A 12,383-nucleotide genomic window follows, 5' to 3' on the forward strand; every position below is an offset into this window, starting at 1 on the left:
TTTAGTGTGCTTTCCTGGCAGGGAAAGCTTCTGTCCAGTTTCCCTTTATGTTTGTTTAGTTTTTGAACATGTCACATAGCAGCTTCTCCATGGGTGTGCTGCCAATGGTCCTCTGAAAAAACAGCTGCTCTATTTTCTCAGAGCTCACAAAGTGTAGGGACGGCAGCTGAAGTAAGAGTCTCCCAAACCTTGATGGATAGGAAAAAAAAAACTTAAAGTAAACTTAATGTTCCTAAATTGCATTAACAAAAGGATGAGAATGATGAAAAAATTATGAAAAGCATCAGAATGTTGTCATGTTTGATGATCTTTGTATTTGGTTGGAGAAGGAGTTGCAGGATTGTTACCTTGCACTTTGACTGGTGTGCATTGAATGGATGTGATGACCCAGCAACACCTGTGACTGGTCTTGCAGATTCTCCACCTGCTCTGGGTCTTTGAGGTTGCGTGTCTCTGCAAGTCAAACAGCAGAAATTGTTTACGCTTTACAGTCATTCACCAATCAACACCTATTGCTGGAGAAATAACTCCTTACCTGGCTTGAACAGTATGATGGCCTTCATGCAGGCAAACTCAGTAGGGTCAACAGCCAGAGCCTTGAAACGATTAAAGACCTCCTCCAGTATGCGCAGGTCAGCTGTTGGGAATCCGACTTTGGCTTGCTGTGTGGGAGAAAGATCTGGCAGAGACAGCAGAGGACAGCTGTCCATGGGCAGGGACCACTGGATGGCACAAAGGAGGAACATCTCACTCCAAGCCTCTTCAAGGAGGATCACCTGAGGACAGGAAAGTCTCATCAGCAGTCCATGTACGTGTATTGTAAATCTACAAAAACACACATCAATCAGTCTCACCTGGTCTCGAAATGGCAAGTGAGAAAAAACAGGCAAATTTTTTGCCCACTTGACTGACATGAAGAGGAGTCGTGCTGATGTCTCATATATACTCTCTGAACAGCTGGAGGTGAATGGGGACATGGAACAGTTTGATGGAGTCCGATCTCTGTCTGAATCGTTGGTTGTCACATCAATATTCTCCTCCACTGTACATTGGAGAAACACAAATGTTCAGTTTAATATTGTTAAGTTTAAAGGCTGACTTCAGAAAAGACAATTCCAAATTTCTGTGACCCAGAGGCAAACCCGATCATCCATCACCTAAGTAGGGAAAATCACATTATAAAGACCCTTTTCTAAATAATTTGTCCTACGTCTGACTACATATTGTGCACACTTATTGTGCCCAAGTCCATCTCAATTTAGCATCATTCATATTATCTCACCATCCTCTGGCTCCAGTTTTGTGCAGGTCTCTGCTGTCAGCAGGCTGACCATAAAGCGGTGGTTGTTACTCGGGTTGCTGCAGGACTGTATGGTGGTGGAAGTCATGACAGAGGAAGAGACTAGAGGTCTGCAGATGACTGATGAAATTGTGGCAGAGGGGGTGAGTTCCCGCGTGGTCGCAAGGTGTTCCTTTTTAGTGTCCACATTTATAGAGTCTAGATTGACATGTGCTGTGCTTCGAGGCTGTCGCTCGTTCTGCACGGCTGCCAAAAAGACAAGTTCAGAATATGTCATCTGGAAATAGTCAACAATGTACAGGATTTGTGAACTAATATCTCTCTACAGAGTGAAGTTATTGGGAGTTTGTTTTCTCACCATCTTTGTTCATGCCAGCCTGGAGACATTTCTTCAGTCGACAAGCTTGGCACTGGTTACGATGAGCCTTGTCAACAGGGCACCTGCCAGTTCCAGCTTGACACCTGTGAGAATGACACAAATAATTTTCAGAATTAAGACAAGCAGAATATTAAAAGGTATAGAATCGTATCCATATTATTAAAGTTATCCATTATCTTTTGACTGTTTTGTCTGCCTCTTGCTCACCTGTAGATGAGTCTTCGCCTCACGCTGCGCTTGAAGAAGCCACTACAGCCATTACAGGCATAGATACCGTAGTGTTTACCGCTGCTTGAATCAGAACACACTTTACAAAGCAGACAATGGCCAAGTGCTTTACCTGGAACCTCACTTTTTTCTGCAGAGGATAGAGAGCAGAAATGAATACTTATTTAGCATTATTTTAAACTCTTTGAAGGATCAATTTAAATAATTTAGTTTTTTTTTTAATTCTGTCTATTATTGGATGGATTATATTCCATGTATTTCTCTCTATGTATACACTGTGTGACAGTCTTGAAAGGTATTGTATGAATACATTCACAATATTAAGGACATCATTATTTTGACAATGGAATCGGCTGTATACAGTTTCCTTTTTTTTAAATAATTTCAAAACATTTGCATAATACAGCAATTGATGGCTCACCTGCTTGTGTTGCATCTGTGAAATCCTTACAGTTGTCTGATGAAAATATTTTGGTCATGTGATCGTCCATTTTGATGTGTTCTAATATTTGGAAAAATTGTTTTTAGACAAATTAAAAAAAAAAAAAAAAGATAACTCCCAAAATGTTCCTTGTCTGTGTGAGTTCTAGTTGTCTGGCTGGATCAAATATTTTTTGTCATGTGAAGTGCTGGCACATGGCAACAAAAAAAATCTTATACTTCAGATATAATTTCTTCAAAGGTCCTCAAAGACTAACTCCAGGAATTCTCGATGGTCTTGATCCAGTGCTGACATCCTTTTCCTGGTGGTTTTCTGATGTAATATGGGGTCAATGGTCTTAGTACTTGTCTCTCCACTCTGCCAGAGTGAGCGTGTGAGCCTGACTAGTCTGGGAGCTTTCTGAAGGTAGACAAGGAGATTAGTACCAGGCGCTGTGTAAGCAAATGCTGATTTGTCATCCTCTTAATCTTTACTGTCTTTAAGTAAATCAATCAGTCACACCACTTACAGGCATAAACATATTAAACAAATGTGTACACTGGAAAGGAAAAGGATCCATATCACACCATTTTCCCTCTAACTCATACTGCTGTCAAATAACTTTTCATGAACTAGGCTGCTGCTTTGTGATAACAGCCACAAGTGTCTCCTGATTAGTCGACATTATCGTTTAAATGATTCCCTGGTTATGCCTTTCCCAGATCAGCTTATTCATTCTTATTTTCCATGTGTTAGAGTGGTCTCACTCCTGCCAGTCAAGTACACATTATTGCATCATATTTTTTAACTTCTCATTAGTTTCAACAAAACCTGAGAATTACTGTATAACTTTCATGAAGGTAATTTGTATTGCAAGACTATCGTTTTAGACCGCATTTGTATTACCAATGTCGATGATAAAATGGCGACATTGTGAAATATCTGGCAAATTTTAAATCTGGTGATGCTGGCAAAAAATTATCCCCATGTGCTTGACAATAACCATCAAGCATCAACTTATAGGAGTACTGAACTATTTGATGGGTACTACCTGATAACTTGTTTTGTCCCATTTCTTGTACGCTTTGCATTCCTGTTAGTGGAGTAAGTCTTGAACAGCTAGTTCAGTTAAGACATTCCCTCTGTGCCATATTGGCCTGTCAATGACACTAATGGCCTCTGGAAAAAACAACCACCCCAAAGTAGCTTAATCTTCCATGAAACGTGGTCTCCCTCTTGGAGGGGGATCACGAAAGGGGGCTATGAGAAGAAAAACAATTAGCACAGAGATTGAAAGAGCAACAACAAGTTGACCCTTAATTCTATTCTTCTGCCATATGGTGGCTGCCCTTTGGGGCCTCCATCTGCCTAATTAGTGACCTGAGTGTAATTTACTGTTAATAAGACTTTTAGAATGATGTTCTGCTTTTCTCTTCACCTTTAGGTTTTACATAGTGGATGGCCACAAATAATTATCTGAAACAGCAATGCCTGTTCTGGTTATTTTCTATACTGATCAAGCAAAATTATGCATAAAGTCATTATTGCATATAGTTAGCTAATAGTTCAGCTTTTAATTAGATCAAAAGTAGCACAACACTAAACACACTGAAGCAACTGTCTGCTATGTCCCCAGATTGATTTGTATCATGTCTGTAATCCTTATTAAGTCACTCTTGATTTTTGGATAAATTAGTATTGAAAACAGAGCTTCTTCTGTTGGCCTAAACTGGTGTATAAAGGGATTACAGACTGGGGGCAGTCTGAGGGGGTTGTGCCCACAGAACCATTTGAACTCAGAACCTGTTGTCTGATTCAGGAGGGGGACAAAACAGTTTAGATTTGTGAACTAAAAGGCCTAAATTGTTGCAATTAAGTTGTGTTTGACACTCCTGTTAGCCTTAAGTATGTCTATATTTGTATGTAGCTAATTAAAAAATATAGTAGGCCTATGTTATCAGCTGTGGAACAATTGAAAGGAGGTACAACAGTAGGTTACAGTCAATCTTAAATCTTTAGCCTCCACTTAAAGTGTGGCTGCTCTTAATGTATAAATACATTTTTGTATGCTTAAAGAACAGTCAGTTGCTTACAACAAACAATTTGACTAGCATACAATGGCAAGGCAAAACAATTGTTCATATAGTTTATGACTAAACTGCAAATACGCTACATTTTGCTTCAATGTAATGCTGGCTGAATTAAGCTTGCCTTCAGAAAATGGTTTTATAATGTATTAGGCAAGTTGCAAAATTGTTGATACTGAACATTGAGGCATCCACTCCATCCATGTCATAATTTATACAAATATACACAACATACACTTCCCAAAGGCCAACAAGCCTAGTATCCTGATGTATTGATTGGGATGTTTATGCATACAAACTAGACTAGAATCTTTCAATGTGGTCACCATCTAAACCTATTGTATGGATAAGACTAAAATATATATTTATACTGACCTAAGCCGTACTGAGCGTGGTAATCTGGAGGCCCATATCAGATTACATAACACAGGTGTTACTCATATGTCAGGTGGAGCTGATTATCTCGTTCTTCATACTAGTAGACACAAATGTACAAGTGCATGCTCAAAGATCATCTTTGAGGAAAATGATTGATTGAATGATGCAAAGCATTTCAAGTTTGTGAAGTTTGTGATCACTGATAATATCTTTATACATGATACCTTGATATTATGTGCATGAGTTACATACACTGTGTTCCAAATATAATGCAAGTGACATATCAGCAGGATTTCATTTCACTTAGTTTTTGGTTTTTCAGTGGAAGTTTTCCCCTGTGTTATTCTTCCTGTCTTTTTAGATAACTAGTATCATTCTCAGGTGTGTTAATTACTTTTCCAGGTGATCTTAATCAAAGGGAAACCTACTTTAAGACATTGTTTTTCATTGCACATTTTTTATGAAACAAGGTGAGTTCTTTGCAAAACACTTGAAAATAATATTTTGTGAAAACTGAAGAGATTTAATCTAACTATTAAAAGATGTGTGTGTGATTCAGACCACAGATGAGTTTGGTCCCAAGAGCCTATCGATACAGAATCCTCCAGACGTTTGCAGTTGTACATAAAGCTGTATTTCAGCATACTCTAACAAATGCTCACAAAGAGAAATGTTTGCAGTGGACTCAAAAATACATGAAGACTAATTTATTTTTGAAAAATGATATGACAATGCAACATATACAACAGATTTCGGTTTGAAATTCATTATGCCCACTTGAACATTTTCAAACTGCACTGCACATCCATAATGTTATATAATTGTTGAAGATTGAAAAAAAACAACAACTTAATTGTATTGAATGTTTAAGAAAAACAAACGAAAATCATTTGGAAAATACTGTAAGCAAAGTGTAATGTTAAATATTTCTATCATAGTAAAATGTGTAACTGCTGTCTTTTCTCAGATACTACAATCTTCAGTTGTCGGCATGAGTGAAATGCTGCTGCCATCAGCAGAGTGCTGCTTTGAGGTTTTGTCTGCCAGGGATAACTGTCACGTTTCCTCACTCCTCAGCCCTGTGATTGTTGTGCAGGTGCAACCAATCTTTAGTAGCCTGCTGCCACGAGCCAACCAGATGATTATAATGCACTAATGTATTTAAAGGAATCATTTATGATGACAGAGCCCTGCAGGTGATCAAACATACGTCACCAGTAAAATCCTCAGTTGCTGGGCAGATCAGCTGTCCAAAAGTTTAAGAGTACAGTTACCATTCTACATATTACAGATATCAAATACTTGTTAGTTGCATTGCAGTACACATTGAAGGTACTTGTACTGCAACAGTGTGACATCATTTTATTGTCCTTCAAAAGGATGCCCTTGAATGCTAGTTCATAAACTTGTGCACCAGTCTAAGCAGCTTTTTGATATAATCTCCTTGAATGTCAGCTATTGTCAAAGAGTGAGATTAACTTTTAAAGTTGTCAGTGCCCTCTTTATGAACAGTGAGGATGTGCCTCAAACTACTAAGGTATAAAATATTTCATAATTGATCATATATTATTTTATTAGTCTTTCATTTACTTATGAGCTTTAAAATAATAATTCTAAATAATTCTAAAGCAGTCTAGTTTTAGGGCTATTATACAACAATAGTTTATCAATTTTTGGCATTTATTAAAAAAACATAAAACATAAAAATGGACATAATTATCATTAAAATAGACAGCTTTTGTACAAACTGAAAATATCAATTTAACAATTTCAAATTAATAAAGGCAGTAAACATCCTGGCAGGATAATCCTGCCCTATTATAATGGCATAAGCTTCTGTTACGCCTTGCTCAGCACTTGATTCCAAGTAGCAACAGAGAGTGGTTGACCACACTTGCATGGTTAAGCTTTGTTAGGATCAGTTCAGCGTTTCCTGTGGTTACCCACCACCACCCCCACCTCCCCAAATCAGATGAAGTAGAAGGATTGAAGTGTCAGCACTATGGACACCAGGGATTGTCCCACCTTGCCATCTGCTGCCACTACTGTAATACACACAATGAGAAAATTAGTTGTCTCACTATGAAGTCGAATCGAATTCGTATAGAAAAACAAAAAATTAGTGGTATTTGAGTTTTGTTTTGAAATACAAAAGATTATATTGAAATACAAGCTGTTTTTTCTTTTTCCTGATCAAAAAGGGATGAGCAGAAATTGAATAAATGGTTTGATTTTCTTTTCATATTTGGAATAATAAAAAATAAAATCACTGGCATTTTCTCATATTCTGAGACCAGATTTGGTAATCAAGGCAAGAACGCAACAAAGATCAATAATAATCATTTTTAAAAATCGCAATATAAGCAACACATTTATGCAAGCAAAGAGAAGGACAAAAAAAAAAATTACACTCAGATTATGTGGTCTCCAGTTGTAGTTTTTCACAAGTCGCCATAGACACTGGAAGCTTGCTAAACATTAAGGGATGGGAAGTAATAACATTATTCCAAGTGAGGCATTATAGATTGTCTGTACTTTTAAAAAATGCCAAAAAGTACCAGATGTTGAGCTGCAGTTTCACCTTGAACCTCACAGGTCATACTGAAATACTCACTTTTGGCGCATTATAGCCTATTTAAAATTGCCCATTCCACATTTGTCTCTAGATGGAGACAGACACAGTTTGACTGAATAAAGACTGGTCAGTTGATGGAGATGAGCAAACCCACAGGTCATGAGGCAGACATGGTATAATAAGTATAATAAGGTAAATGTATATGTTTATTACATTACGATTACACAAATGTGATCTTCTAAATCATGGCCACCCCAATTTAGACCTTGTTTGATTTCTCTTACATGCGCTAAAACAAAAAAGAAGATGTATAGGCAATGTCTCGCTTGTATGTCTTACTGCCGCCCCATCAAGTCCTCCCCTAAATGCACCAATGGTAATGTCAGACACATAAATAACAGGGCAGTGCACATATCAGTGAAGGAAAATGTTACAGATAATGATCATCCAAAAAAGTGACTAAATGCACTAAAACATGGATTGAACATGACCTGCTGTCCACAATGAAAATAAAACCCTCTAAAATCAAGTGGCATATGTGCAGTTTCACCATCTCAACCACCCATATTTTAACTAGCGACCACAGCATTATAATTTTGGATGGATTTTTTTTTGTCTACTGCTGAAAATAAAAAAATAAAGTGGAAAAAAGTTAGATTGGGCTATGATATGAATTGTGTAATCCAGTGAGATTATTTTATAGGACAGAAGGATTATGAAGAAATAAATGTGACTATTAATTGTGCAAGTTGTTTGGCACAGATATGGCAACATTTGAAGGTTATGTGACTAGAAGTTTGTTAAAACAAATACATTTTTTAAATTGCAATACAATTGAAGCTCTCCTGAGTGTGATAAAGAAAATAAGAAAAAGAGGGTGAATTGTTTTCAGGTGCAGTAGCTGTACATATTAGTTGCTAATTGGAATTTAAACTATGGGGATATTGTGAAAAGCAGCAAATTACAGTTGTCATGAAGGTAGGGAGTACAATATTCTCTCTAAAATGTAATATATACATTTCACATGCAGTGAGGACAAAACAAGTAAAAAGGCCTGTACATAATCTAAATAGTATGTCACTCAAAAATGCATTAAATATTTGTGAAAATAATTGTGTGTTAACTTCAGTAAAACTTTTGTGGTTTATTGTGAAAAATTTGGTTGATATAAAAAAAAGTGATACATAGATATACAAAATGCTTCATTATATGTCAATAATTATTATAAAATTATATATTAAGTATAATCATACTTAGACACAACTTAGAGTTCTTCCTCATCAGTTAATGTTCTCTCAACTATCTGTGGTCATCTTAGAGATGTTTTTCTGCTTGGAGCACTTGCAGCTTACCACTTGCTGGTTTCAGCATGCCCAAACAATAACTTAAGCCACGGGAACACAATTTACCCAAGTTCCCCAATGTAAAATTCAATGTATACTGTTATGATTGGATGTTATAACATGTTTGTCCACTAGGCGGCAATAGCGGTTAGTAGTTAATGAACAATACTTGGTAATTGGCAGAGTAAGAGTATACTGCAAGAAGCCACATGTAAGTTGTTAACTGGACAAATAAAAAAGCTAACTGGAATCACTTGACCTCATACTTTAAAACACGAACATAACATGGTACCAGGAGTAAACTGAGAAGGACGACATGGATTTGAAACCACCGGAAAGTTTGAAACTAACGGGGAATTTCGACGGAAATTGGCGCACCTTTAAACAGCAGTTCCACCTGTATGTTGCAGCCATGGGACTGGAGACAAAGCCGGATACAAGAAAGGTAGCGCTGCTGCTAACGATAGCTGGGCCACAGGCCTTAGAAGTGTATAACACGTTCGTGTTTGACAGTCAAGATGATGGTGAAAAGTTGGATGCAGTGCTCAGTAAATTTGATGCTCACTGTTCTCCGAAGACGAACGAGACGTACGTGTTTCGGTCTCGTACACAGCGGCAGTAGGAGCCTTTTGATAGCTTCCTGACGGACTTGCGGCTGAAAGCACGATCATGCAACTTCGCAACGCTGACAGACTCCATGAACCGGGACCAGATCGTTTTCGGCGTGGAGGATAAAAAGGTCAGAGAAAGGCTACTGCGGGAAACGGAGCTGACGCTGGAAGGAGCCATTAAGATCTGCAAGGCCAGTGAGCTGTCCCAAAAACATGTGAAGACATTCAGCGAGATGTCTGCAGTTACTACAGCTCAGGTGAGCGACGGCTCAGCAGCAGTTGGTGCGATGTCATATCAGCGGACACGGCGCATACAGAACAGATCTGCACAGCGGTCGGAGGACATGATGATCAACTGCAAGTACTGCGGCTCGCAGCACAAGCCAAGACAGTGTCCAGCCTTTGGTAAGCGATGCTCAAATTGCCAAGGCAAGAATCATTTTGCTAAACAGTGCTTCTCCAGAAGGAAAGAGGGGAAGAAAGGGAAAACTGTCAACATAGTGGAGGATCCCGATCTCAGTGACACGTTCTTTGTTGGTATGGTGAATTGTGAAAATGAACCAGAAAATAATCCAGAAAAAGAAACTAATGTCACTACAGAAGATAAGTGGATAGCCCCACTGCTGATAAATGGGACTCTAGTCACTATGAGATTGGACACTGGTGCTAAAGCAAATCTCGTGAGCATGTCTGATATAAAGGAAATGAAATATAAGCCACAAATAAGGAGGAAAGCTTCTGGACTGAAAGACTACAATGGTCAGCCAATTGACTGTTTAGGCTCATGCAGGCTGAGTGTCACAGTGAAAGGAAGAGTGCATCACCTATCCTTCTGTGTTGTTAATGAAGGACGTGAATCACTTCTGGGTGATAAATCCTGCGAAGAATTGGGTCTTGTGAAAAGAGTGTATCGCATCATCACAAACTCTCCAAATGACTCTGTTTACACAATAGTCCAGAACTTTTCAGATGTTTTCAAGGGTTTTGGTGTTCTGCCCTTCACATATAAAATACAGCTCAAAGAAGGTGCTCAGCCAGTTGTGCATGCCGCACGCAGAGTTCCAACACCACTGAGAGACTGTCTAAAGAAAGAACTGGACAGAATGATTAGGCTGGGGGTGATTGAAAAGGTTGATGAACCTACAGACTGGGTCAACTCAATGGTAATCACAAAGAAAAAAATGGAGAACTAAGAATGTATGGACCCCGAAAGACCTAAATGAGAGTATAAAGCGTGAACACTATCAAATACCTACACGTGAAGAGATCATCAGTGAAATGGCAGGTGCAAGTTACTTCACAAAGCTTGACGCCTCACAGGGCTTCTGGCAGCTGAAATTGGACGAAAGCAGTACTAGGTACTGTACTTTTAACACGCCCTTCGGCAGGTATTGCTTTCTCAGACTGCCTTTTGGAATAAAGTCAGCACCTGAAATATTTCACAGAGCAATGGGGCAGATCATCGAGGGCTTGGATGGAGTTCGAGTCTACATTGATGACATCATCATATGGGGTTCCACAGCTCAAGAGCACAATGAAAGGCTGAAAAGAGTGATGGAGCGTATACAGAAGTATGGACTGAAGCTCAACGAGAGTAAATGTGAGTTTGGGGTTCAAGAAATCCTCTTCCTCGGAGACAAGCTGTCTGCACAAGGTGTACAGCCAGATCAAGACAAAATAAAGGCAATACAGAACATGCAAAGGCCCACAGACAAGACCGGTGTGCTACGCAATATGGGGATGGTCAATTTCATTGGTAAATTCATTCCCAATCTAACAGCAAAAACATCATGCATACGGGAGCTTCTACACAGGGACTGTGAGTATAAATGGACAGCCAAACATGAGCATGAGTGGCAAAAACTCAAGAACACACTGACCACAGCACCTGTGTTGACATTTTATGACCACACAAAGAGGATAAAACTGTCTACTGATGCTTCAAAAGATGGTATCGGTGCAGTCCTCCTACAGGCTGAGGGCGGGCACTGGAAACCAGTAGCCTATGCATCTAGGGCCATGACAAAATCAGAATGCCGTTATGCCCAGATCGAAAAGGAGTGCTTGGGGCTGGCGTATGGTTTGGAGTGGTTTCACAGCTATGTGTATGGCCTGCCATCTTTCACAGTAGAGACTGATCATCGACCACTGGTTGCAATCATCAAAAAGAATCTGAACGAGATGTCTCCACGGATTCAACGGTTGATGATGAAGTTGCAACGGTATGATTTTGAACTGATATACACTCCAGGTAAGCACCTGGTCCTTGCTGATGCCCTATCCAGAGCACCTACAGGCAATTCTGTGAGTACATCAGATGAGGACATACAGTGCCACGTGAACATGGTGTCTGCTGCACTTCCTGTATCAGATACAAAGTCAAAACAAATTGCTGAGGCTACAGCAAAGGACACAGAGCTGCAACGTGTTATTCAGAACATGGATGAGGGATGGCCAGTAGGTTCATGTCCACGGTTTTACCATGTCAGAGGTGAGCTTAGCGTAGTGGATGGGATGTTGCTGAAAAAGGGCAGGATTGTCATTCCACAAGCTTTGAGAATGGACATGCTACTCAGGATTCATGAAGGCCATCTCGGTATTGAAAAATGCAAAAGGAGGGCGAGAGAGTCAGTTTTCTGGCCTGGGATTAACAAAGACATTGAGACACTAATAAGCAAATGTGACACGTGCCAGAAACACAGAAACAAGCAAAGCAAAGAGCCCATGGTGGTAGCTGATATGCCAGCAGCACCATGGCATAAAGTAGGTCTGGACTTGTTTCATCTCAGAGGTAAAGACTATTTAGTGGTAATTGACTACTATTCAAACTTCCCTGAGATGGCATTATTAGCAAACACATCATCAAACTGTGTCATAACACATGCTAAATCCATCTTTGCCAGGCATGGCATTCCACATACTGCAGTGAGTGACAATGGCCCATGTTTCAGCAGCAGAGAATGGCAGAGGTTTGCAGAGCAATATGATTTCCAGCATGTGACATCAAGCCCACATTATGCACAGTCAAATGGGCAAGCTGAAAAGGGAGTTCACATTCTCA

General features: G+C 39.3%; 1 protein-coding gene across 1 annotated transcript; it reads right to left on the reverse strand.

The window, feature by feature from the left end:
• Positions 1 to 55: 55 nt before the first annotated feature.
• Positions 56 to 2,398, reverse strand: nr2e3 (nuclear receptor subfamily 2, group E, member 3). Its single transcript, XM_062421224.1, has 8 exons — positions 2,312 to 2,398; positions 1,887 to 2,026; positions 1,659 to 1,762; positions 1,283 to 1,546; positions 855 to 1,042; positions 536 to 776; positions 348 to 453; positions 56 to 188 (listed from the first exon to the last, which is right to left on the reverse strand). The coding sequence occupies exons 1-8, from the start codon at positions 2,396 to 2,398 to the stop codon at positions 56 to 58; spliced, it is 1,263 nt and encodes a 420-aa protein (XP_062277208.1).
• Between the last annotated feature and the right edge of the window lie 9,985 nt (positions 2,399 to 12,383).

Source organism: Scomber scombrus, chromosome 6 (genome assembly GCF_963691925.1).
Source record: "Scomber scombrus chromosome 6, fScoSco1.1, whole genome shotgun sequence".
NCBI lineage: Eukaryota > Metazoa > Chordata > Actinopteri > Scombriformes > Scombridae > Scomber > Scomber scombrus.